Source organism: Tiliqua scincoides, chromosome 3, assembly GCF_035046505.1.
Source record: "Tiliqua scincoides isolate rTilSci1 chromosome 3, rTilSci1.hap2, whole genome shotgun sequence".
In the NCBI taxonomy this organism is placed as follows: Eukaryota; Metazoa; Chordata; class Lepidosauria; order Squamata; family Scincidae; genus Tiliqua; species Tiliqua scincoides.
Window position 1 is genome coordinate 27,018,471 of NC_089823.1, and position 27,863 is coordinate 27,046,333.

Here is a 27,863-nt window from a genome sequence, read left to right on the forward strand (position 1 = left end):
GTTGCCAGACCTTCCCTCCTCTCCTTATGGGAAGAGAGAAAGGGGCACCCTAGAGAGGTAGTGTACTGTGAGTCAAGAGTGACTCCTGGCATGCTGATTCTCTAGGCCGCCCTCTCCTCCTCTCCAAAATTGTGACTCCCAGGGTGCTGATGCTCTATGGCCCCCCTTTCCTCTCCTCCTCCTATAAAGGAGGAGGGGAGTGGGGCAGCCATCTGGCCCCAAATCACTGCCAGAGAGGCAGCTATTCTGGCCTGACCCCTCCTCCATTGGGAGGTGTTTTTTTTTAAAAAGTGAAAGTAGCCAACAGAGCTGCTGGCTTCTTTCGCTTTTAAAGAAGACAAACTGGCAGCGGAGGGGGCGAGACTGGCAGAGGTGCCCCTGGAGGTTGAGTACCTGGGCACTTGCCCCACTTGCCTCCCTCTAGGTCCGCCACTGATGCAGTGTAAGTATCTATGACGGTTCTGTTCCCAGAACTCAGATGGATGCCAAAAATCTTGTTAAAGGAAATCCATTTAAAAAACAATGTCCCTTTGCTCAGCAATTTAAAAACAGTCTTGCTTACCTTTGTAATGTGGGAATAGAGGCAGACAGACAATCAGTCTCTCTCCACACACTTAGAAAGGCTTTACTCCAAGGCAACCACCCCTCCCTTCACTACAGGAGAAAGAATGCAAAGAGGAGGTGATAATCACTTCCACTTAGCATTTTTTCACTTGCTCAGGGGGAAAGGAGGGATCACTTGCCTGAGTGAAACTGTTCTGAGCACCTGGAGAGAGGGAGAGACAGATTGCCCCTGTTACAATGATAAGTGAGGCTATTGTTTAATGTTATGGTTACTGTTAAATTTTTTTCCTTTAAAGGGCCCTTCTCATTGCATTGAGATAAAATTGCAGGTGAAAAATTTGTGGATAATTAGGTTATACCTGTAATTGTACTATTAACAGACTAATAACCATGTCTTGACAAGGAAAAAAAGCCAACCAAAACAATCAGGTTAAATGTTTAAGTTCCACTGATTTTACTGAGAGATTCAAGTGTGTGCCAGATTCTCACTGCAATCAACAGTGGCTTGATCATGCACTTAATGCCCGTGTTGACTTCTGAGTCCAAGAAGCTGAATATTATAAAGAGGCAAAACCAACATTTTTAAGAACATACCATTTCAATGAACTTTATTAAAGCTCACTAAAGGCATCACAGGAACTTACAACAGGATCAGCATTGCCTTCATTCCATTTTCTACACATGAAAGTGTACTTGTTGAGCAAGAGACTAAACTTAAGCAATTCTGCATGCTGCTTCACATTTCTTATCTTTACTTCTAGCAAATATTTTGGATGATGATACAAAGAACATTAAAAAAATGTTTGGCTTTCATGAAGGCTTTTGAGAGCCTCTCAGGTGGGATATACCAAAAATGAAGAAGAAAGAAAAACTACCTTGGCATCTACAAAGCTCTAGTTGCAACCTTTTTTCTTTTTTTTTTTTTAAAAAAAGGAGCAGTGCCTTTCGTAACAATTCCTTGATATTTCCTTAATTGTACAAAAGGTTACATTCCCGCACAGAAGATTCAGTAAGTGTTCACAATTCCACAGGAATCTGAAAGTTACCAAGGCAATTTTCCTTTTAGGATTATCATGATTGCAACGTCTACCGTTTCAATATAATCATTCCCCACATAATACAACAGAACTTTAAAGTGTTATAAACAAAATATAAATAGTTCCCCCAAACATTGCGTTCCCCCAGATCATGTAATACAACCAAAAGCTTGTTTCCATGATGGACTTGCTAGCTGAAATGCAACGATCTACTCCAAATCCATGTTAACTGGACTTTCATCCAAGTGGCATTCACCATTCTGTTGGGCTGTCTCAATGTTTTTAATTTCTTCTTCTATGTCCTCATTTTTATGAATAGAAGGTGTATGTTCTGGCTCTTCCCATTTAGGTGAATCTACTTTTGGTTTTGGCTGAGTTACAATGGACTCGCACACATTGTGTAACTCCTACAATGAAAAACAAACAGAAATCACTTATGGAACTAACTAAGGATGTGATATGATGCTTAGCCTTAAAAGAATTAGATGTATGAAATGAAACAATGACTCATTTCACAGCATATCACATGTATTCCTAAGGTGCTTGTGCCATTATTGGTTTTAGAGACTTACTTTCAAGATCAGTACTATAAATGGAAATTTCTTAGTTCAGTAAAATCCACACTGCTTCAGTATTTATCTGCTGCATGCCAAAGTGCAGCCTGAACTGAAAAGACAACATCTAGATACCAAATTTGCTATGCTCTACTTCCTTTGATCTTAAGATTGAGATCTTCTGATTAGACATACGACTAGACTTACCCTCAGTTTTCCTTTGATTTCATTTACTGAGACTATAGGATCTTGCTCAAGACTCAGTTTTGCTTGGGCGCTCACAACATTGCTTAGCCATTGCATTGTGTCACTTACACACTTCTCTACTTTGCTCATTTCAGTTTCATCAATATGGATGTACTTCTCATCCTGAAACAGGGAGGAAAGCAACGTATCAGTGATCATCATAACAGTAATGTTTGTTCATGGGCTCTGCAAGCATAAGAATAAATTTAGCTTGCTCAAAAGCTATTCTGCAGTTTACATAAAGCGGCAAACGAACATTATCTGTTCTTCCTCTCTCCCAGAGCCCATCATTTCCAGGCCTCAAGTGAAGGGCATCAGCTGAGATACAATACCTCATCTGATTAATAATTAAATCAAATTAAGGTGCATGGCTTCATTAACTACCTTCTTAAAAAGCAAGCCAAGTATCTCATTTGCCAATCTCCTGTAATAGCCTTGGGTCTAAAGCTTTGTTTTAGGATAGCTCCATATCCATATACTCTAGAGCAGTGTTTCTCAACCACTGGTGGTACTTCAGGTGGTGTCCAGTGGTACTCACCGAACCCCAGACCCCCACCACCTGGCAGCGAGATCAGCAATGCAACATGACAAGCAGCAATAGAAAGCTCAGCTTGGAGGGGAGAGCTCCAGTGTGTGCTTTAGCACATTCAATAAAGCCCTCCCATCTGCCCTCTTACTGCTGTCTGTCATGTTGCATCTGGCCTCCCAATCTGGAAGTAACTGGTAACATTATCACCAGTTACATCCAGTGGGACTTCTAGAAGGTGGACCATGTGAAGTGGTACCGCAGGGGACAAGCACTGAGAAATGCTGCTCTAGAGAAAATCCACACATATCTTGAAGACATAAGCTATCAAAGCCTAAGTTCTGCTTTAAATACTACAGTGGGCCCTCCTGCCCACAGTGAATTTGGCACCTGCATATTTGACTCAGTGTGGGTGCCAACCCATGCTGGAGGGTCTCACTTGACCTCCTGGACATGACTGGAAGAACCTTCCAGTCACATCTGGGAGGTGTTCTGAGGCTCAGGGAGGCCACATGCAGTCTCCCTGGGCCTCAGAAAGGTACTTCCAGTTTTCAAGATCTAATTACTATTATCCTAAAGCTGTTTCAGCTTTAATATTCATCTGAACAGACTGAACAAACTGAAGACTTAAGGCAAAGGGGAGGGATTTTCATAGGGAAAACAGATGACATACAATTTATTTGACTGGATCAGGGGTGCCCAAACCCTTCCCCGGTGGCCACTTGCGGCCCTTGGGGCCTTCCAATCTGGCCAGCGGAGAGCCCCCAGTCTCCAATGAGCCTCTGGCTGTCCAGAGACTTTCTGGAGCCCATGCTGGCCCAAGGCAACTGCTTTCAGTGTAGGGCAACTGGTTAAGCTCCACAGCTTGCTGATTCACATCTGTGATGCAGCAGTGGCAGTGATGGAAAGGCCAGACTTGCTTTCTGCAAGGCCTTTTATAGGCCTTGAACTATTGCAAGACCTCCAGTCATTAATGTAAATTCCAGCTCCAATATATTCATTTATGTAAATTTATTCAAATTTTAAATGTAAATTAATTCTTTTTTTTCCCAGCCCCTGACACAGTGTCAGAGAGATGATGTGGCCCTCCTGCCAAAAAGTTTGGACATCCCTGCACTAGATCATAAGAAGCCTGTATAGTAATTCCTCTCTTTCCAGAACTAGGCAATGAAGCAAGAACAGGAAAAAAATGTAGTAAAAGAAACAGAACCTTCTAACTCCAATCTACATTTAATACAATTACCTACCTTGTTCTTGTATTCATCAGTTATCCTGGCATAGTTTTGAGCCTTGTGCCCTAACTCATCCAGCAACTTTGGCCGTTCTTCAGCTTCTTGATATCTAATTTCAATGGGAGTCCCAAATTTCTAAAAAAACAACAACCCAGAATTATTCACTATACAGTCCAGAAGTGAGTTGTAAATATTCCTTTAAACACAGTCTACAAATACAAAAATGGTATATTAGTTTGTGAGTCTTCTAGACAGAGCTGTCTTTTCATTGTTATGTAAAGCACTATGCGCATCAGTGACACTACATAAATCACTATATACCTTTAAGTCAGCCAGTTTGTCCATATAGACATGCTTAGGTTGGTCCTCTCCCTCCTCATATAGCCAGTCTTCTGTTTGTGACAGCAGTGTGGAGAAGCCAAGACGATCCTAAGAAAGGGTTAATCGTAAGATTATGCTGCACCTTCCTACAAACTACTGCTGCTTTGGATGGTTTACAAATAGAAAAAAGCTAAACAAAACCCAAACAAAGCCAAAAAAAGCAGTACATTTTCAAGAAAAAAGGGGAAGCAGGAGATATGCAGACTGTAGGGAAACCAACAGCATTGTTAGAATACGTTTAAATGTAGCAAGAAAGGAAAACCAAGGTAGTTATCTGAATAGAATATCTTCCTTCAAGCAGCAAACAAAACATGGCTGCCCATAATAATAATAATAATAATAATAACAACAGGTATTTATATACCGCCTTTCTTGGTCTTTATTCAAGACTTTATTCAAGGCGGTTTACATAGGCAGGCTTTATTAAATCCCTATTAAATAGGGATTTTTACAATTTCAAAGAAGATTCTTTCTTTCAAGAACGACTACATTCAAGGTGTTTCACTCCGATCTGGCTTCACATTCTGGCCTCCATCCTCCCACGCTCAGAGCAGATGGAATTGCTCGGCTTCAGCTTGTCAGCTGCTCCAAGGTCGCACAGTGCCGGTGGCCTCGAACTGGCGACCTTGTGGATGTTATCTTCAGGCAGACGGAGGCTCTACCCTCTAGACCAGACCTCCTGTCCATCAACTTAAGTTGATGGGCGGCAGTTCCAAACTGTTGGGACCCATGATCCATTACATGCAAATGCAGCGTGTGGCTCCCAGAAGTGACTGGTGAAGATGCCATCACCAATTACTTCTGGGTTCGGAGGCCCAAAATGTCACTACAAACAAGTAAGGGGACCAGGGCAGGCAGGCGGGCTTTTCCCAGCAGGTGAAAACCATGCACTGGAGCTGTTCTTGCCACACCAAGCCTCCAGCTGTTGTTGCTGGGCACTGCATGTCTGCGCCACTCTACAATGTCCCAAAGCACTACACACGTCACTGCACACAGTTTGGAAACCGCTGGCATATAACGTTACAGGTCAACCCAAACACTGAGTGGTATCTTAAACAGCTCACAGACAGAGGTGCAACAGCTCTGATCAGTGAGGAATTTATAGGTGGGAAATGGTGTGTGGTGGCCTGATTTTGCTCCATGCAGACAGCTAGTCTCTCAGGGCAATCCTATGCATGTCTACTCAGAAGTAAGTTCCATATAATTCAGTGGAAATTACTTCCAGGTAAGTGTGAACAGAGTTGCAGCCTCAACCACCACATTCACTTTTGAAGCATCGGGGACAACCACACAGGGCTCCCCACACCCCCGGGAGGCTCTGGTAAGTGTACCCAAGCCCCTGCAGCCCTCCTGAGCAGCGCAATCCTGGGGATCATCCTGCTGCCTTCCCCACCCCACCCATGCAAGAACTTACTGCAGCTTTCAAACTCCCGGGGAGTTTGAAAACCAAAGCTCCAGAGGGAAGGGGAGCTCCTCCAGAGGGTCTTCTGAGCAAAAAACCAGAAGTGACTTATGAAAAAACTGAAATGACTTTTTTCATTGCAAAGCTCAGTCTGAGACCAGCAGAGGCCATGGGCCTCTGCTGAGCTCAGGGGACCCTCTGGTGATAAGGGCAGCAGAGCTCCCCTTGCCTCTGGAGGACACACACACTGGGGAGCCACAGACCCAATCCGTGGATAAGTGAGCCTGTGGATGCAGGCCCCCCCCCCCATGTCTTGAAAATTGTTTGGAATATGGAGGTAAACATTTGACCACAGAACAGCAGAGCAAAATGCATGAAGCTATTTTTGGAAAAATAACTACAGCATACCTGCTCACACACAAATTTCTCATAAGGCCCAGATAATTTGTCTCTGAAATCATAGACATATTCTTCAACTGCATTCTTGGCGTCATTTCTTTCTTTTTCAAGTTTGTCTTGCATGATCATCTTTCCCTATTTGATTACAAAAAGTCAAGCAAGTACATTAGAATAAGCATCAGACTTTTATTTGCTATATTTATATCCCTCTCTCTTTTCATGCTTAAGTGGTATAAGTGGTGTTTCCCATAAAACATCTTCCGTCCAGGCATTTACCAGACCCAGACCTGCTCTACCTTGAGTAAAGAGACTAACCTCATGCACCTTTAGACTATACTTCTTGGTTGAGATTAGAGCTATATAGAAGAACTGCCTACAATACAGCGCAGTGTTAATGAAAGGAACTCTTGTGCTGAGAAGCTCTGAATTTGAATGCATTTATCTGAACAGCTAGCCATCAAGCTAGTATCATCAATTATGATGAAATTTCAATAGCTAGAAATCATTGCATCAGAAAGCAGCAGTTCATCGAATGGTGATCTAAGCTTTCTCACCACGCATATACCACCCCCCCCCCAACAGCAAGAGCCTCTGGCCTGGTTCACACAAACACAATTGCAGTTCAAATGGAGAGCTGCATGCCTGAATGGATAACTACAGATACAGTTATTTTCAATGAAAGTTCTGCTTATGGTATTGTATCTCTCCGTTTGCACATTCAGTTGCCTGTCATCAAGTGATGTCTGTACCTGTAGAACTGCCTGCCCCTTTGTTTTTTCACTTTTGTAGAAGTACCTTTCCATAAGCATAATGGACCGCAACCCATATTTACTTGCAAGTCACTGAAATAAATCATACTTGCATCTGGGTAGACATGGATAGAATTAGGCTGTTCAAGGAATGTCATGTATTTATTGAAAAAAGTCAATCATCGTTATAGAATAAACCCCATATACTGATCTGTGACTTGTCATAGAATTGCACAGAAAAATATAGAGTGGGACCAGAAGTGGTTTCTGATTGCATCCTGGAGGCCCTCTGAAGTACGGGGGTCAGAATCCACAGATGCTGAGGGACCACTGTATGCTCACAGATGTTTCAGCTCCAAGAAGAGTGCCTTGGTGATCCCAGAGGTATCCTAGCTGAAGTGACCAATACTGGGCCCAGATGCCAAAGCATGTTTTACTCACCTCTGTTTCAATGTACATATTGAGCAAGTCTTTTCCAAGTTGCCAGACCAAATTAGCTTCAATAGGCAACTCAACATTCTTCACTTTTATCTTGGGCTTTTTTGCTTCTGGAGGTTGATCACCTTTCTTTTCATTTGCCTGGGTTGAATTCTGGAGAAGCGTATTACATTAGAGACTGATATAAGAAGGCATTGTGATGTATTTCTTGTAAGGTCTTTTTACAGAAAAAATGCTTCAACACATTCTCAACATGTCACTGGACTTGAACTAGAATATTAATTTGTTGCAGATAGCAAAATACAATACACAGTCACTTAATGACCTGACCAGTATGTGTTGCCAGAGCATCAAACTGCTGACTTTTGATGTGAGAAAACATTATCTTTCATCTAACCAAATGTGCTTAATGGGTCACTCACTTTTTCAGCACCTGGGATTTTGTTTTCTTCAGAGGGTGGCTCAGGAGAAGGGGGAGACATTTGCTGATCATCTGTTTGTACCTGGGACTGAGCTCCAGCCTCATTGTTGCCTTGATGGATATTTTTCTGAAATGGGACCCCAGGCACAAAAGATGTGAAAAGTACATGCATATGTATGGATGACAAATTGTAAGGATCTACAAAATATTTACTCTGATACAAACAAACCTTAAAATCAACACTGATAATCTTTTCATTCATATTAGCCTTATTAAACAGAGGTTTGCTACTTCCGGAATGCCACTACTGTTTTCTGTAGCGCTAGCTATTCCTCCCACTGTAGTATCATCTGGAAATCGGAAAAAAATTCCCTTTACCCTTTCATCTAAGTTGGGGGTCTCCAAATCCTGGCCTGCGGGCAAGATGCAGCATGCAGTGAGCCTGGGACCACTGGTGAGCCTCTGGCCCTCCAGATGCTCCTGGGGCCCTGCAATTCCTCCAGAGGCATGCTCTGCTCCCCTCACCACTGGAGGGTGTTCTGAAGGCTGGAGAGGCCTCCCTGGCCCTCAGAATACCTTCTAAGGCCTCTGAGTTACTTCCACTTTTTCCAAAAACCAGAAGTGGTATTTTAAGGACTTAAAAGACCTTTAGAGAGCCAGGGAAGCCCTTTGGAAGCCTCCAAAAGCATTTTAAGGCCCTAAAACATCACTTCCAGTTTTTGGAAAAAGAGAAGCCACCTTCTAAGGCCAGGCCCTTCCGCCTCCATGTGGTTCCAGAGCACATGGAGGGCTCATTGACTGCAATTCCTGCAAAGTCAGGGCTGACCAAGAGCAGCTGCAAAGGTCAGCATCTATCTCTACTTGTGCCTGGGGGGGAAGGGAGTGGACAGGGGGGAGGGGAGTGGGCAGCCCTTTCAACTGTATTTCTCTGCCATGTGGTGATTGGTGCAATACTGAAACTTTTTCCTCTGCTCAACTGGTTGGGAGAAATCTATTTCTAATTGTGCTGGTGGGGGAGGGAGAGTGGCTACTATTATTGCTATTTAAACATTTTTGTTTGGGGGTTGTGGAGAAACTTTTCTGTTGGGAGAAATCATGGAAATACATCTGTGCAGCTTCTTGACTTTTAGAGATTTTTCCTAATTCATGGGTAATGAGATTTATTCAAATTTAATATAACATTACATTAATATTTATATTACATTAATATTGACAGTAATGATTAATAATACAGTAATATTACATTAATATATATAAATTTATTCAAATTTAATTAAATTTAAATTTTATTTGTTCCAGCCCTCGACACTGTGTCAGATATTTGACAAAGCCTGCTGAAAGGTTATGAGACCGCGATCTAAGTCATTGACAAAGGTGTTAGAGCAAACAGAGGTCTGGAGTACTCCACTTGAAACTGTCCTCCAGGTTAATAAGGAGGCACTGATAGGCACTGTTTGTATGCAGTTGTCTAGCAAACTGATTCCATTGAAGAGCTGTATGATATAGCTCATATTTTACTAGCTTGCTAATCAAGATGTCATGAGGATGTTTGTAAAATACCTTACTGAAATCAAGATAAATTACATCCACAGCATTCCCGCCATCCACTAAGGCTAACCCAATCAACAGAAGTGAGATATGTCTGGAAAGATTTATTTTTGACAAACTTGTATTGGCTTCTGGTAATCACTGCATTGATATCAAGAGGCATACAGACTAATTTTTTATAATGTCATAGCACCTTTCTCGGTACTTAAATTTGATAGATCTGATTTCCTAAATCCTCTTTTCCCCCTTTTATGAAGGCTGGAAGCACTTTAGCCCAGGGGTGCTCAACAGGTGGATCACGATCTACCGGTAGATCACGAGGCAAAATGAGTAGATCGCGGCATGCCGACCCCCCCTTCAGGTGCCTCTGGGAGGAAACGCCGGGAGTAAGGCCCATTGTACTCAATGTGGCTAGGATTGCAGCCTCACAGCCTAATCCTAGGCATGTCTACTCAGGAGTAAGTCCTGTTATACTCAGTGGGGCTCAAGGTACACCAACATACATTGTACACATAAATGTTATATGTTATGATGGCGCGAGCATTGTAAAAAAAACTCTGGTAGATCTCCGGGCCTTGCTGGGTTTCAAAGTAGCTCTTGAGCCAGAAAAGTGTGAGCACCCCTGCTTTAGCCTGTCTTCAGGCCTGTGGCTCTTTCTTCATCTTCCCAATTTCTCAAAGATAACCACAGAGGTTCTGACAGTTAATCAGTGAGTTGCTTTAGTACTCTAGAATACAGTTCATTCAGTCTCAATGACTTAAATTCATTTAAGTCAACTAGGTAGTTCTTAATTTTCAGACCCACCCTGTTCCCATTTATTACACTATTCTTATAAATGTGGAGGTGCACACAAATGCCTTCTGCCTCATGAGAAAGTTATTTCGTGCTTCACTGTTAATTCTGATAACTTTTGAAGTGTTCCATATAGACTTTCCCTTATTGATGGCTTACAGACATCCCTACATAGCTACATTAGAAGACAAAAGCCAGAGCAAGACTAAGATGACTATACAGTTCTAGTACCACACACTGGAAAATTCTATAGAATAAATGCAGTGTAAGGAGGTAGCAAATCCTTACTCTTGTTCCTCTTATCCTGAAATGCTAACTCAACTAACCAGTTTTTTAGAGGGCACTCTGCTTTGAGCATTCTCAGGAAAGACACCAACTTACCTCACAGTTTTCAGAAGGTTTCTGGTTTTTAGCATCAGTTTCACTCTCAACACCAGAACTGTCATCCTCTTCTGCTTTCATCTGCTCCACCATAGATGCAGTGGAGACACTAAAAATGCCGTGAGTATTGATGCGGACTTTGACTTTAATTTTAGTTTTCTCTCCATCATTTTGAGCTGCAATATTCTGGATTATGTATTTACCTAAGAACAGGAAAGCATCTCAAGTAAAGAGCAAAATCTTAAAGTGATTTCTCCCAAACTCATTTTTTAGAATGTCCTTCAAAATGCTTAGATAATGCCACTCAACCCATGACTAAAGTCAGACAAATCTCATTATTAAGAATATTTATACATCACTTTTCAACAATAAAAAAAGAAATCCACAAAGCAGTTTACAAAAGAGCTCAAACTCTAAAAAAAATTGTGGCAGTAAGTTTGGAAACTACTACACTAGTGAATACCAGCTATAGAGGGCAACCAGGGTAGGACTACTGCCTTCATGTCTGTGAGTGATCTTCCTGGAAGTAAATGACTGGTCTTGATGGGATGCTGGTCTAGACAGTCTTTTGATCTGATCCAGCAGGGCTCTTCAGAAAGACAAGTCCACAATGCCCTCCTAGGATTGTTTAGCAAAAGCCCATTATTTTCAGAAAAATTTGACCAGTATATCGAAAAAGGTGTGTTTATTCTAAAAAGACTAGCTATATGTTTACTATTACTTAATTGGTCATGGGACCAAAAGGATGAGGGACTCTTCCAACTGGCCTTTGATTCTCCACTGCCTTTCTGGGCCTGGCATCCTCTTTCTTGTGTGCAGCACTGGTCACTAACTTCAATTGGGATACGGATGACTTGCAACAATGGTTAAAACAAAGATGCTCAGTAACCAGCTGCTATGCCCGCAACCAGCCCAGCTCAAGTGTGGACATGTGCTTACAGCAAGCAGTTTTTATACAGTAGAAATAAAAATGCTCTCTTTTCTCTGCAATATAAGAAGAAAAATACCAGGGAAACAATTCAGAATTGTTTAGATACAGGTCATTGCACCTGAAGAACTCCTTTGGAATGACTCTTTATCAGAAGAAAAATGACATAACGTGTCACCATAGGATAATACATACAAACGAATATGACACAGAGGACTCCAAATGCCACAGTGCTTCTCCACTTTCATTTTAGGCCATGTTACTGAGTACACCAGACAGCAAACTTCATATATAGTCCAAAAATGTCAATCTTTCCTATCAGATTAGCATATTACTATGTTGAGGGACAAATATCAAAGCACCACAAAGCAAAACTTGTGAAGGTAGTCTCTTTTCACATAAGATAATGACTTACCAATCTTCTTCTCAGGGTACGGGACACCACTGGGATCAGAATAGAAAGCCTGGAGTTCAAATGGACCTTTTCTGTAAAAAGTCAGAACTTTGGAGAATGGTGCTGCATGATGCCTACTGAACACTTCATGAATTCTGCAGCCAAAATGAAGGAGAGAAATGAAGGAGAGAGAAGTTAGAGGAAATGAAGGAGAGAGAAGTTAGAGGAAAGACTGATTAAGCAGCCTTGCATCAGAGAGGCAATACGCCTACCAGGGCTTACCTACTGTAAAATGTGTACTGTATGTAGGCCTTGGGTATACTGTTAACTGACATTCAGAGCACTTGCAGAAATTTATAGGGCTTCACTGGACCAATCTCCACTCAATGCAGCCCATGTACACAAAGGAGAGCAGGAATGAACTCCCACCCCCGCAACCTGGCACACTTGCTGTGTTCTCCTACATTCCCAGTAGGCTTTATACATTCAAACACAGCCTATGTAAAACACAATGTGCATAGGTGGTTTGTTTGCCAGATTAAATAATCCAGACATTTACTCATGATTTTGGCTTCTATGTGTTGTACTAATGAACATCAGATTAAAGACAGCTTGCCGAGGGAGGGGCAGGCCACCTTTCACTCCCCATCATATGCATGGTATGGTTCACAAAGGGGTGTTGCCATCTCAACCCTTTCAAAACTACTATATTTCAGGCAACATGAAAATATCCCATTGATGCACTCACCTGACAAACTGTAGGTTGTCAAGGACTAAATTTTAATATCCAATTTTAATATTTTATTGTCTTGTTTTAAAACCTGGAGGCCACTTTGAGAATACTCATGTATAAAGTAGGAGAGGTATACAATTCCAATATTTAAAGAAATTATGGAAGTGAGATAAGTGAGACAGAGCTACTGCTGATAGCAGCCCCACATAGTCTGGAACTAGAGATTGCAGTACAAGTTGAATCCTGATGCTATGGGGCAAGTGTGAAATTTTACCCAGCAACTCTAGGCTGCTACTTACCCTTCAGTAGCTTCAGACTCTGTATTCCACAGCAATGATATTGGGAATGGAACTGCATCTGTGATGGAGAATTCTCTAACTTTAAAAGATGGAGACAGAATTGCACACTAAATGACCAAAACACAATAGAAAACAACTGTTACTATTGCTTTTCTATTAAACCAAATAAAACATTTACAATTCATAAGGAAGAAAGAATTTGATATTTTATTACTTTAGCCAAACCAATCTGATTACCTACCTAGTTTACTACAAAGTGAGAAAGATATAGGAACATTTAACAGCAGCACTGGTTTATATCATAATCATACAAACACATTGTTTTGTAAATAAGTTCCATTTACTGAAATGAAAATTTCAGCATTTGACTATTCTGGGTCTACACAGCAACTCTATGAGGCATGTCAAACCTGTTTTACACAGTGGGGGAAACAGCATTCATGAGGCTATTCAGGGGTCAGAAGTGACATTATGCAGGAAGTGATATCATTAAGCTGATGATGACCAGAAATAAGCACTTTTGTTCTCACATAGGAACTCATTAGCTGCAAATGAAAGAAGACGAAGTCTTTATCATATTTTCATGGTAAATGATCAAGCCCAGTTATGCTGGCTGCTGTTTCAGCAGTGTGCTCTTGTGAAGGCATCACTTTGCAGCTCAGCAACTGAGATGCGCTCAGCCAAGTGATGCTTTGGCAGAAGTGGCACTGCTGAAAGGGTGGCCCCTACATGATAATTGGGCTCTCCCAGCACCTCAGCAGCATCTCCTCTCACCTCTCTTGGTCCACGCCCCCCCCCCCATAGCATACCTTGCATTCTGAGGCATCCTTCCATCTCTCCCTCCCTCAGAGCCTTCACAGAAGCAGCCCGGCTAAAGAGCGCCCCTGGCAGAGACCAATTACCACTTGGGCTGAATAAAGAGCTTCTGTGGGTCACACTAAGGCCATGGGCCTTATACTTGACACCTCTGAGATAGATTATCTTAAGCCCACTTTTTGAACAGCATAGAAGTACAGTACAGGCTACAAGGCATGAGGCAAACCCCGAAGTCATTTTTAAAGGTAAAGCAGACTTAGTAGGAAGAAATTTAGAGAAGATAAATGGAGGAAAACAACTATTTCTCTGCCTATTTTTCACCTCCTGCAAGACTCTTCCTACCATGGAATCCAAAATGCACATTTGGCTAGAAAATGTACATTTTGAACCTGTGGAAGCAAAACATTACTTACAACTGAGAAATACTGGGTACTGAAAAAGTTTGTCATCACACACATCCTGCTGTCTCTCCAAAGTGAAATCCCACTATCCCAAAATTGTTTTTTTTTTTTTTTTTGACCACACAGTATTGGGATCCCCTGGCACTTATTTTCTTGAGTGAAGGAGCCATGACTATTTACATATTGCTTCACATAATCTTAGCAGTGCCATTTCACATATTCCACTGCAAATATCAAATGCTAAGTAACTAAATATTACTCAGGGTGAACTAGCCAAAGTCTAAAGTTCCATCTACTAAGAAATGCGGCCCATACCTGCAAAGCACAGCCTCTTGCAACTGCTTCATCTGCATTCAGTGTTGTGCTGACATCTTTATTGAAGAACTTCCCAATCTTTTCTTTAACAGCTGGAATGCGTGTGGCTCCACCTACAATCTCAACAGCATACACATCTTCCACTTTGAGTTGGATCTGTTCCATCAATGAACGAAGGGGAGTCTCTATTCTTTCCAGGAGATCAGCACACAATTCTTCAAACTGAGCTCTAGGAAAAGAAGAATATACAGTTTTAGCTTCCTTTGGTGTTAATTCAGGTAGGCTGGCAGTGTTTACCAGTGACTGCCTTCATTGGTCAGAACAAAAGAAACTTTTTTCTGCAACTCATGAATGACTGTCAATGTGGGAACAAAGCTTCCCCAAAATAAAGGACTGTTTTCAAAGAGTGGAAACCAATCCAGGTTTCAACAAACCAAGTACTTCCTCTTTTAATACATCAAACTTATCTCTTACCTATTCATTTTTCCACTCACATCTGTATCATTCATAAAGCATTCAATATTAAGTGGAATATCTGTGCTGTTTGAGCTCATTAGTTTTTTCAGCTTTTCACACTCCTGATATAAACGAAGAACAGCTCGTATCTTTGATTTTGGGTCCAGCTTGTATTTTGCTTTTATTTCAGCACTGAAATGATCCACAAGTTTTTCATCAAAGTTTCTTCCTCCAAGAAAAGGATCAAAAGCTGTACCAAGTACCTGGTTAGAACAGAGTGGAATGTTACTTGTGCTACCACAGCATCTTCATTTATATCTGAGATGTCATATTATTGATGCAAAGCTTATGCAGATGATACTATCAATGAGTGAACCTTAATCATAATTTTGGTACCTATAAAGGAGCACAAAGCTTCCAGTATACATCAGTCACCAGACAGCATCAATTTAGTTTCCATAAGGTTAATTAGGGTTAATGTAAGAGAAAACAAACTAGAATTACACCTGCTTGATCTGTTGAACTTCCTGCAATTTTCATTTAATTCCACTTACCCCACTTGACATGTCTGTCAGTTGAAAAGTTGTTAAAACTGAGAAATGTTCATTTATAGGTTTAGTACAACCCCAAGTTTCTCTTTAGTTGAGCCATATCACAAACTTACATATAGATCTTAGCATGCCTAATAATCATATGTACTTTAAAATAGTTTTCTATATTGAAGCAATTTTTTCCTACTCAGATTTAATAGGGCCAAACTATAATCACCGGGATTTTACAATAAATCTTGCACCAAAAGTTTGCAAAACGGCAAACATTAATAACTTCTACATTCAGACTTGAATGGATTGCATTCAATCTAGGGATTTCTTTTAGCGTAGCCACTACTGAGTTTTCGTAGGGTTTCAGATGTCTTTCTTCAATGTACCACTTCCATAGCAGTAAATGGCATGCTCCTAGCATTCAAGCCTCAGCATTTTGATGCAACTGTTGCCTACTCCTGAATCACACAATCACCCTGGCTTTGTTCACATCTAATATTTTAATTCAAATGGGAATGAGCATGTGTTCCCTCCTCCCTTTTATGCTCAGCTACGACAACTCTCCAGTTATTAAAACAATTTCCTGCAATGTCTGCACTAAGAAAATGTGGTTTCATCACTTCAAACAAACCAGAGTTTCCCGTTTGTCTCACAGGAAACTGTTGTCCAACAGAACATTTTTTATTTAGTCAGAGACACAAGGAGAAACAGCAGCACATAGGCATATAGTTCATCCCACCTAGTCTAATAATTGGATCAAAATTGTTATGTCTGAACCAGGCTTCCAAGTCCAAATCACTCTAGACCAGGGGTGCTCACACCTTTTTGGCTCGAGAGCTACTTTGAAACCCAGCAAGGCCCGGAGATCTACCAGAGTTTTTTTTTAATCCCATTATAGTCAGTGGGGCTTACTCCTGTGTAAATGTGGACAGAATTGCAACCTCAGAGCCCAACCCTATGGTGTCTACTCAGAAGTAAGCCCCATGCTAGTCAATGGGGACTACTCTCCGGTAAGTGTGGATAGGAGCTTTAGAGCAGGGGTGCTCATACTTTCAACTTTAGGGATCCTGGACCTTTAAAATTGTGTAGGAGAGAATTTCAGCAGGTGCAGCTTGTCATCTGTGGGATGACAAGTTGCACCTGCTGAAATTCTCTCTTCTATACACTTGTTAAAGGTCCAGCATCCCTAAAGTTGAAAGTTTGAGCACCCCTGCTTTAGAGCCTAATCTTTTGCATGTCCCCTCAGAAGCTAGCTCCATGCTAGTCAATGGGGCTTACTCCCGGGTAAGTGTGGAGAGGATTGCAGCTTGTGTGCCCAAGCCTAAGCCTGCCTCCTCAGAAGTAAGTCCCATGCTAGTCAATGGGGCTTACTCCCAGGTAAGTGAGGAGAGGACCGCAGCCTTGGGCACCTGCATCTCTCAATTGCTACTGAACTTCCCCATCCGGAGGCTGCCACCACCCTGCATCAGCAGCACTTCTGAGTGGCCCCAAGCAACTCCTCCAGACAGTCCCGGGCTGCTCCCAAGCCCTTCTGGAGATGCTCCTCAGGTTCTCCAAGGCACAACCGAAGTTCTGCTCCGAGCCTTCCCTGCAAAGTCAAGCCCAACCCTTGTTTAGCTCCACTATAGTTACCTGGGTGTAAGAACCATTGACTATAATGGGACTTCTGAGTAGACAGGCATAGGATTGATGCTATGCACATTTACCTGTGAGTAAGCACCATTGCCTATAATGGAATTTAATTCAGGGTAGAACAAGCATAGGACTGTGTGGTAGGGCTGCAATCCTATCCATACTTTCCTGGGAGCAAGTCCCATTGATTATAATGAGATGTACTTCTGAGTAGACATGCATGGGATTGGGCTCCAAAGCCCATTTTATCAGATGCATAAAGTGTCTGCATTTAGCAAACAGATGCACAGGGGGATACAAAGAAAAAGTTATAGGGGGGGAAAAGTGATTAACAGTACAGTTTTCTGCATGTTTACTCATAAGTAAATCTGTGTTCAAAGAATTCACCTCCAGAGAAGTGTGAAGCGATGGTACAAAACAACCTTGTAGTTCCATTGGGACTGAATTGAATATGTGGCTCAGTTTTAGTTCCACGAAGCCAGAGCCCCATCCTATGCATGTCTACTCAGAAGTAAGCCCCGTTAGAGCCAATGGGGCTTCCTCCCAGGAAAGTGTGGACAAGCTTGCAGCCTCAGAGCCCCATCCTAGGCATGTCTACTCAGAAGAAAGTCCCATTAGAGCCAACAGGGCTTACTCCTGTGTAAGTGGCTAGCACTGCAGCCCCAGCCAGGCTCCTTCCCACATGTACCTCGGGGCAGAAATCCGCAGCCTGCCTGCTACCCCCGAAGCAACCTCTCCGCTCCCACGTGGCCCGGTTGGGAGAGGTCTAGCTAGAGCTCCGCAATCGATTAGTGAGGGCTGTCCTGCAAAGTCAAGCCCAACCCTTTAGCAGCTAAAGGCAAAATGAGTCAATTGCCGAGCCCTTAGTCTATAGACTAGACTAAGGGCTCCGCAATCGACTCATTTTGCCTCGCAATCGACCGGCAGCTCGGGATTGACGTGTTGAGCACCCCTGCTCTAGACCTTGTACTGCATTCAGGGCATTCTGCTGCCTAGTACACTGCCTTTACACATGGGAACATAGCAGGGATGGGAACTCAACTCGGACTTGAGTTGCGAAAATGTGCATTTTTCAGTGACTTGTTGACTCTTGAGTCCCACGTATGGAAGACTCTGAAAAATATTTTGAGTCAGGGCCCCCCTGATTTGGCACTCATACTGCCTGTGTCCTAGTGTGCTTACTGTTGTCATGGCGTGAAAAATCTCATGGGGCCAGCATTACAACAGGCAAGCAGTAGGGAAGTTCGAGCTGGGAGGCAGGGAAGGGTTAATGTTTGCTTTTGCAGAGGGCGGGAAGGGGAGGCCGGAGTAGGTCTCTGATAGGAAGGAAGAAACTGATGATCAGTGGATCTTTGGTTGAGGGAGGGCAGGAGGAGAAGCCCAAGGGGGTCCTTGCCTTACAACTGGCAAGGCGCCAGAATGCATCAGGTTCAAGGGAAAAGCTAAACTTGGATTTTTTCAAAGCAAGCTCCCTACCCCTCCCCCCCATCTAGCTGGCTGGTTTAGGAGAAGCCTTGCCTTTCTTTTGTAAGTTGGAAAATTCTATGACTGGCCACACCTTGCTTTGATATGCAAATTTGAACTTGTAAACAAGCAATATCCAGGAAGCTTCCTGCTTTTAGAACAAACAATGTTAATGACACAAAAGGGGTGCCTTCAGCCTCATCTTCTGTTACCGACCTCACTGTAAATTTACCAATTTGTGACAACTGAGATGTGACAACTGAGCCACTTTTGTGTATGCTCTTTAATCTATTTTTCAAAGTTTAAGGGGAGACCTAAAAATAAGCCCCAGGTCTCCTTTTTCAATAGACTGTCTTAATTGTCACAGCAACTGTGGCAATTGTGGGGGGAGAGAGTTGTGGGGCAGCAGACAGTCATTCCAGTCTGTGTGCAGAACTTTCATATCCCAATTTCACTCTGGCATCACCATGCCTGGAAAGTAGTTTACTAGCAGGCATAAAATATTCACTCTTCAGTTCTACCTACCTTTAGTTTACCCTTGTTAAAAGCACATGCCGACACCTGAAATGCAGAATGGCCCATATCTACAAATACCACTAATCGTGGCTTCTCTTCTGGAGCTGGAAGGTCCTGCTTGTAAATTCCATAGTTCAGAGCCACTGAAAAAGAAAAATCAATATTTTTCAGAGGCGGCAGCACCAGGAAAGGTTGAGAGGGGCTTTCAGGTTGCCCTATCCTTCTGTATTCCCAAGTATGGGATCCCAATATAAAGTTACAAACTAACAGGGCTAATGCACTTAAGAAATCCAGAAGCACCTTTATGAACTTCCGTATCCATAGGAGAATTTACATATCTGCACATGTAAATATATACAATATACGGACACGTAACCACACCATAGCTGCAAAATGAAAGGAGACCTTCGGTTTGTTTATATTGTTTATTTATACATGAAGAAAGTTTAATTTGCTCACCTGCTGTCATGTCATTCAGTAGCCTGAGACAATTTAACCCAACAACCTGAGCAGCATTCAGCACAGATCTCCTTTCAGCATCAGTGAAAAATGATGGAACCTAAACCAAGGTACCAAATACCAAAGATTGTGAGAAAAGTCACATTTTCATTACAAGAACTTTTTTGCTTCAAAATATGATCTCACTTTGCTCACTTACCAGATAAAGTTATACTATTTCAGCCTTACTAAGCTGGCCTCTCACCCTTTGTTCCAATCCAACACAAAGGGCAGGTCTGTATTCTGCCTTGAGCAAGCCACTGCAAGGCACTATGCATAAGTCAGTGAAGTGGAAGGGAAAATCCCTTCCTATACATTTTGTGGAAAAACTTTCTATTCCAAGTTCGAATTGTGGCTCTCTTGAAATATATTTGGTTATTAGTAAAACCATGCTTGTGAGATATTTATATAGCACATTAAATGTTGCACATGTTTTTGTTTTGTTTACTAAACATAAGTTAAATTAAAAGACTAAATCCAAATCAATCGGACAAGAAAAACGGAAATAAATGTTGAAATAACTGTTCAAATTAAAAATTTGATCACAACCCATTATATCTTTTATGCATCATTTCAGACCTTCTTATCCAGATTTCTGATTTGTTGTTTAGCTTCAGTCACATCAAGTGCACTGACTCTATTCACTTGGACCAGCTTTGTTTTTCTATTACAGACCCAGCAATTTTCCAAGTTGTTTAGAAGCTTGCCCAACTAGAGACTAACAAATGTTAAGTCTCCACTCTGTCACACAGTCACTGCACACAAAACAGTCTCAGAAGTTATTTGCAACTACCTACTGAAATAACACAATCTGTTACAGGCTTTTTCAGGTTATTCTCAGCAGTCTCCTTCAGTTTTGTCAGCAGCATAGCAGTTATCTGCTCCACACTAAACAGACAATCCTCATCCATGTATGCTACCTATAGAGAGAAGCAACAAATGTTTAAGCATTTCAAGTGCTTCAAAGGCCTCTCCTCCACAGGTGATATTTACTTTTTTTTAAAGTCATGGGAGATATGATCTCCCATCTCCTGCATAATGCATAGTTGGCCCTGGTTCTTGTAATATTTGCTACATAAGCAAACTGTAACTCAAACGCATCATAATTAAAATTGCAACTCAGTGCGAGCTTATTTGGCAGACACCACCACCCAACATAGCGAAACTTATTTTTGACCCCCCCCCACACACACACAATTGAATGACCCTGGATATTGTCTTAATAAAAACAACCTCAGTCTAGTATTTCGTTACTATAGTGACTAATCTTACTTGAAGGCAGAGAGGTAAAACACACATTTCTCACAAAGTGAAATTTATATCTGAGGACAATTTGAAATAAATGTCATTTCATACTTAAATTAGCTCTTTACCTAAATAATTAAACAGAGCTTTAAGAATGTTTTCTGATTTTGCTCTGGAAAACAGTAATTGTTAAAGCCAGGAAGTTGTAATGCAACAACAATATTTTTACCTGTATTCCAACACTTCCATTTTTCATTGGAACTATACAATAGCTCAAATGCTCTTTCTCCTTCTGAATAAAAGGATCATTAAACGTACGGCCATGGAATCTCTTGAAGTTAAATACTGTGTTGTTGGCATGTGTAATGAGCTGCAAGAAGACAGACAAGATTCGTGCATCATGATCCCCCAAAAGCAAACACCAAAAACCTATACATACAAATCTATCAACATTTAACAAAATATAGACATTTTTCAAATTCCATGTATTCCATGTATTCCTACTATTGTCAAACAACCCCACCCTAATACCTCACACCTGACAGGTGGGACAGGAAAACAGATGGAACTTTCCAGGACTTTCCCCAACATCATTTTCCAAATTCCAGCAAACTAACTGACAGCTTCAGATGCTTCCCTTTTGGAATTAAGGGTACCTCTTTGCTTATGTGAGAGAAAGTAAAAGAGAGCACATGAGGACACAACTGGGGTGGGCACTAAACCTTTTGTCTGCCCTGGTGCTCCCAGACATTGTCAATCAAACTACATCACTCTCATTTGTATAGCTCTCCTGTTTCTCAGTCATGCTACATTGTGATGAAACGTTGGGAGCTAGCTTTTAGACAGGTAGATTGTTTACTCTTGTAAACACCCCATACAAGACCAATTTTCAAATCCATAAATCTTAAGCATAAAGGGTAAATTTCCTTTCTGCAGTGTCTATTTTTACACCAGTTTTATAGATTTAAATGGTACCATTTTGTTCTCTGAAGACGTCTTACCTGATTTTTAGCTGATACTCCAATTGCTCTGCTTTTGGACCCAAATGACACCACTGACCTGAAAAAGATTAATCCAACACACAAAATTGTCTTTGATGTATTTACTATTAAATGCAAATACAAAATGCAAATGCAAAATACACTGATATGCACTCACCTACAATACAGTGGGCCCTCCTTTAACCATGGGCTTAGCATCTGAGGATTTCATTATCCGTGGATACTGAGCCTATTGCTGGAGGGCCTCATTCGGCCACCCATATGCAACCAAAAAGAACTTCCGGTTTACACCAGTGACTTCTGGTCATGTCTTCCTCAGAAGATTACCTGGGCACAACCAGACTTCCAGGGGAGCCCTGCTGCAGCCCTGCACAGCGCTCCCCAAGGCTTGGAACATTTCCTGAAAGTGGGTGCAAAGCACTTCTGTTTTGCAAGAGGCACTTTGCACCTGTTTTCAGTGAAAGGTCCAAGCCTCGGGGAGCGCTGTGCAGGGCTGCACAGGGCTCCCCGCACCTCCTGCAGCCCTGCCTTCTAAAAGTAAGTCACAAGCACCCCCCTCACGCGTTGCTGCCCTAGCCCCTCCCCCACAAAGACTTACTGAGGGAGTAAAGCTCCCTCAAAGTTTGAGTACCACTGCTGTACAGTAATCATGTTTAGGAAGCAGGCAATAAATTCTGGTATAAATAAATGATATGCTTGGCTTCTGGAGTACATACAGGAGGACATTATGCAAGATCACTTGACTACTAAAAGCCTGGAATTTTCCTGAAGTAAGGACTGTGGCCAATGGGCAAATGACAGTTTCTCCATAAGAAAGCAAAAGTATATGCCATTTGGTGGATAGTACCTAGATTCTGTATTTGTAATTTACAATACAATACATCACTTATTGTGACTTATTTATAATGCTTAACCTCCATAAACTCTGCTTTTTGCCCCTGGTGTGTTCTTTTACCTAGAAAAGCAGGCTTTACCTCCATATGTTTGATTTTTAAAACTGATTTTTAAAATTACATACAACTTTTTATCCATACTGCCTTTATCAATTTTTAAAATTTATATCACTTATTTATAAATAAATAAAATGGATTGGATCCCAACTAGTACTTCTACAAAAAAAGAGGTTCCATTCACTCAAGGGGAAGCCATTTCAAATTATTCCTGTTCCCTCCACAGTCCTCCCATGTACATTCCCAGAATCTGATGGTCTCTGATGGTCACTATACCTCAAAGACATGTTTTCAGAGGGACTGCAAAGAAAAGGTGATGCAAAGGAATCAGCAAAAATCACCTTTCCCCTTTGCACAAACAAAATCTATACTGTCATGAAACTGCTAGTTAGGATCCAACCTAATATGTTCCTCTTTTCTAAAATATCCATGTTAAAATCAATACATACAATTAATAATTAACAAATTAATACTTAATAAACCTAGATATTAATACATAAACTTACACATAAAACCTATTAAAACACAACCAATGGCCTACAAACACATAAAGTTAGAAGCTGTTTTTCTATATAAATACAAAACATTACCCACTAAGTAAGAAGTGTACTATGCATGATTTAAATACTACTATGCAGGATTTACATTTACTATGCAAGAGTGTTCTACTTACTTGCACATTAACATGTCTAGTTAAATCACTGTATACGAAAAGCATGAAACTCCAATGGGAAACTCGATTTAAACCAATTATTTAAATAGTCCTTGTCCTTAATGATTTACACTGCTAGTTGAAACAAACTACTTTAAATTGATCCAGTCTGGTAATGGATTAGTAGCAGGGAATGGATTCACTTAAGAAATTAGGAGTCTAAACATTTTTGTATTTAGATTTCATTTTAAAACATTATTTTAAAGAGACAATGTTTTGTTTCATTAGGAATAAAAATGGATTTCAATAAAATACAGTTATGTAAAAAGTTAAATATTTGCTTTAAAAAAATAGTTTTTAGACAATCCTGCGTTTCTGAAACACAAATATGACTTCAAAGAAATGGCTAGCTTGCAGTCATCTACAAGTCTAGATATACATCCATATTAGGGATTATGAATCTAGCCACAGAAAATGGCTTGATAGTTCAAGTAACTGGGTGCATCTTCCAAATCAAGGATCCTTTACCTCAAGCTCTAGTCTCCCCCCCCCCCCCCCACACACACACAAAGAGGTATTTTTGAGAGGCCACTGGCCCTGGTATTCTATCCAGAGACACAGAAGGCCCACAAATATTCAGGGCTGCTTTCCTGCCCAGTTACAGTAGGATAAGAGAAATCCAGTTATATATGACTTGATGAGATAAAACTGCAAAAGCTTCTAGCAGATTCCAGATTCTAACCCAAGTGGAACTCTTGTCTTATAATAGTTCAGGATGCAGCTAGACTCCTCCTTCAAGCTACATCCCCTCTACCTCCCTCCCCACTCCTCAGTGGAGAAACCAGAGAAATAATAATAATCAGTATCTCTGTGCTATCCCACAACTGCAGTACATGCAGAGACTGTGGAACAACTCCCTTCACTGTTCAGAGAAATGAGGGTATCATTTGCCTCTGTAATGCTCCTCCCACTTCTCATGCATGAGACTGAGGTAGGAGTGAAAGATGAAGCTTAAAACAGGAAGCAGCAATAGCCGATCAGTGGGTGAAATATACATGCAGGAAATAAGGGATGTCCAGGATGCTTGGTGCAGCTGTCATATCTTTGGGGGGGGGAGGGGGTCAGAGAGATCTCTCTTAGTCTGAACTCCTGTGCACATTTACCAGGAAGTAAGCCTACTAAATTGGGCCAGATTTAATTCTGATTAAAATACTTAGGATCAGCTGCACGACTGCAGTTTTATGCACTGTTTAGGAATTAGTTCCACCTAACAGAACTTATTTCTGAGGAAACATGTTAAGAAATGGGCTGAAAACAGAAATATTGAAATTAGCCCTCTGGGTAAACATGTCTTTCAGCCTCAAATAAAATGCAGTTAAGGAAATTTAATCTGTAAACCATGAATTCATAATTTCTACATTCACAGGAAAGTAGAAAGACACACAGTGAGACTGCCTTCCCTCCCACCTTTGTGGCATCCCCCACACAAGCTTGGTTAGAAAAAAGCCCATTGGTCTTAAGTCCAACTCAACATGCACAGTACCTGTACAGGATTGCATTGTTAGAAATGCAATGCACATGCTTAGAAAGTGATGTGAAACAATAAGGGCCCAATCCTACCCAAGTTCCCAGTGCTGGGGCAGCCATAATGCAGCCCTTACTTTGGGAACCTTACAAATGTTCCCTTACTGTGAGGAGTTCTCCATGACTGGCCCCCCACCTCAGAATGCAGCACATGCCCTGTTGGCACAGCTGCATCAGCTCTGGAAAGCTGGACAGGATAGGACCTAAAGTCTCACTCAGGGTGGATTACTCTTGCTTAGGCTTATCTTACAAAGGTTGCTCTCATGTGGGAACCCTTTTGATCTAGGAATCCTTATTGAACACTGTGGGCTTTGTCTATTTCCAAATAATGACGCATAGGATCACCCTGCAAAAAAGCTGAATTGGGTATACAATTCTGTGGGTTAAAGACTACTAAGGGCAAAATCCTATGCAGGTTTTACAAGTAAGTCCTATTATGTTTGATGGGGCTTACTCTCAGGAAAGTGTGTAGCTAGGTTGGCAGCCTTAATCCAGGACATGCTACTCTCAAGTAGCACAGTCACATAGATACTTTTTAAAAATCCCATTGTTGTACAGATTGATATATCCACTTGCACATAGAACATCATCTAAATTATACATAGATGCAAATCTGCAAACATTTTAAGCTTCAAAATCAAGCTGAGTATGCAATTCTGTGAGTTAAAGGCCACTGAAGCTGCAATCCTATGCATGATTTCCTGGGAGTCTGCCCCACTGAACACAATGAGTAAACATGCTTCTTACTTCTGAGTAGACATGCCTAGATTTGGGCTGTTAATCCAGCACATGGAGTGTCACTCTCACTGGCATGTACAGTACTTAAAAAAAATCCTTTTATTGCATAAATTAATGTACAAAATATTACACACACACACACATATACATGTGTGTACACAATATCAAAATATGTGTGTGTACAACACTGATGTGCATGTGTACACGTACGTGTGTACAATACTGAAATATTGATGTATTTGTGTGTAGAACATAGATATATGTATGTGTGTACAATATCAATGTGTGTACACAATATTGTTATATGTGTATACAACACTGATGTGTGTGTGTGATTGATATATTTGTGTGCGTAAAGCACTGATGTGTATGTGTGTGTCCAATATTGATATGTGTGTACACAGTATTGATATGTGTGCGTGTACAACACTGATGTGCGTGTGTGTATGCACAATATTGATATATTTGTGTGGGTAAAGCATTGATGTGTGTGTCCGTCCAATATTGATATGTGTGTAAACAATATTGATATATGTGCATGAACAACATCGACGTGCATGTATACACATGTGTGTATGTACAATATTGATATATTTGTGCGTGTACAACACCGATATATGTGTGCCTGTGTACAATATAGATATATGGGGGGGGGTGACACTGAATACATGATTTGTGCGACCAAGGGATTCTCTAAAGCGCTGAACGTGCCTGTGCCCGATCAGCAGCCCGCCCTCCGCGAGTCTACTCGGAAGCAAGCCCGCTGAGCGCAGCGGGGCCGACTCCCGGGAAACCACGCCCGGGACGGCAGCCTCGTGGTCTGGGAGCGCTGAAGCTGCGGCACTCCCGCAGGCTCCTGCCCGGGCGCCCCACACTCCGCCCCCCACCCGGCCCGACTCACGGGGTGCAGCGGTCGCTGAACTCGTTGGCGACGGTCTCGATGCCTCCGGCGCGGGCCACGGCGATGAAGCAGCTCTGCGAGCCCACGTCGAAGCCCACCACAGACATGACGGCGCTGCGGAGGAGGAGGGCGGTGGGTGTGCGGGGCGCGCGGCGTCTCCCCTCTCGCGGCAGGCAGGCGCGCGCTCTCCTCAGCACGGAAACGGTCCCAACGGCCGCTGTCAGTTTAAATACGGCACTAGGTAGAAGTTTCCAGAAGCTGCGACATGTACTCGCCGGCTCCACGTGCGCCTTCCGCTTCCGCCTCCTTCGCGGCGTTCTCGAACACTCCGGCCAATGGCAGTGCCGCCGGCCTCTGACGTTCGCCGTTGTCAGGGAGACGGCGGACGCCGCGCAGCCCTCCCCCTCCTCCTGGAGCCCGGCATCTTCCTCTGAAGGGGCGGGGTCTCGGCCTGGACTGCTGCTGAGGAGCTCCTGGGGACTGGAGCCAGGTCAAGCAGGAGGGTGGACCTGGGCTCCAGCCGGCACTTGGAGCCCAGCTCTGCCTGTTTCTATTGGCCTCCCCCCTGAAGCCACCTCTCCTAGGCAGGTACACCTGGGCTCCCTCCTGGACATGCAGCCCACATGTACCTGCCAGGCACACCTGGGTTCCCATTCCAACCACCGAGGCAGGTAGACCTGGGCTCCCATTCTGGCCGTCCTCTGGAGACACCAAGGCAGGTAGACCTCGATTCCCACTTGGATATGAAGCACAAACCTACCTTTCAACCTGAAAGCTGTTTTAGCACAATTGTTAAGAACCTGAGCAGGACTGGGACACAATCTCCTGGTACCTGAACAGGTGCACCAGATACCTCCCCCTTTATCTGTTGGTGCTCTTATCCAGTGATCTTGCTATGAGCCCACAACTGAGGCTTTGCAGCCCCATTGGGCCCTTTTTGTGGACTTGTTGTATATCACTAAAACATCGTGGCATACTATACCATTATTCCAGAAGCTGGTGTTCTGCCATGTTTTCTGGAAAATTATTCATAACACATAGTGCAATGTGGATTTAGGATAGGTTTTGTGCTGTCCTATATATTTCCAGTTAGTCCAATGGGACATCATTTTGGTGGATCTTGCTAGC

General features: G+C 42.2%; 1 protein-coding gene across 1 annotated transcript; it reads right to left on the bottom strand.

Moving 5' to 3' along the window:
• Nucleotides 1-1,143: 1,143 nt before the first annotated feature.
• Nucleotides 1,144-27,006, bottom strand: HSPH1 (heat shock protein family H (Hsp110) member 1). The gene is made up of 18 exons (XM_066618946.1): nucleotides 26,736-27,006; nucleotides 21,911-21,968; nucleotides 21,139-21,279; nucleotides 20,462-20,584; nucleotides 19,626-19,725; nucleotides 19,176-19,309; nucleotides 15,031-15,275; nucleotides 14,557-14,785; nucleotides 13,025-13,131; nucleotides 12,014-12,147; nucleotides 10,671-10,873; nucleotides 7,951-8,076; nucleotides 7,532-7,681; nucleotides 6,351-6,476; nucleotides 4,481-4,588; nucleotides 4,175-4,294; nucleotides 2,363-2,524; nucleotides 1,144-2,008 (listed from the first exon to the last, which is right to left on the bottom strand). Exons 1-18 carry the CDS (start codon nucleotides 26,840-26,842, stop codon nucleotides 1,811-1,813), a joined length of 2,571 nt encoding a protein of 856 aa, XP_066475043.1. The 5' UTR covers nucleotides 26,843-27,006; the 3' UTR covers nucleotides 1,144-1,810.
• Between the last annotated feature and the right edge of the window lie 857 nt (nucleotides 27,007-27,863).

Excerpts from the sequence above, each read along its gene's own strand:
- HSPH1 (XM_066618946.1), bottom strand. The coding sequence starts at position 26,842 with ATGTCTGTGGTGGGCTTCGACGTGGGCTCGCAGAGCTGCTTCATCGCC. Across the intron at positions 14,786-15,030 it reads GTGAGTGGAAAAATGAATAG|AGCTCAGTTTGAAGAATTGT; the intron begins GTAAGAGATAAG and ends TTCTTTTCCTAG. Across the intron at positions 6,477-7,531 it reads ATATGTACATTGAAACAGAG|GGAAAGATGATCATGCAAGA; the intron begins GTGAGTAAAACA and ends GTAATCAAATAG.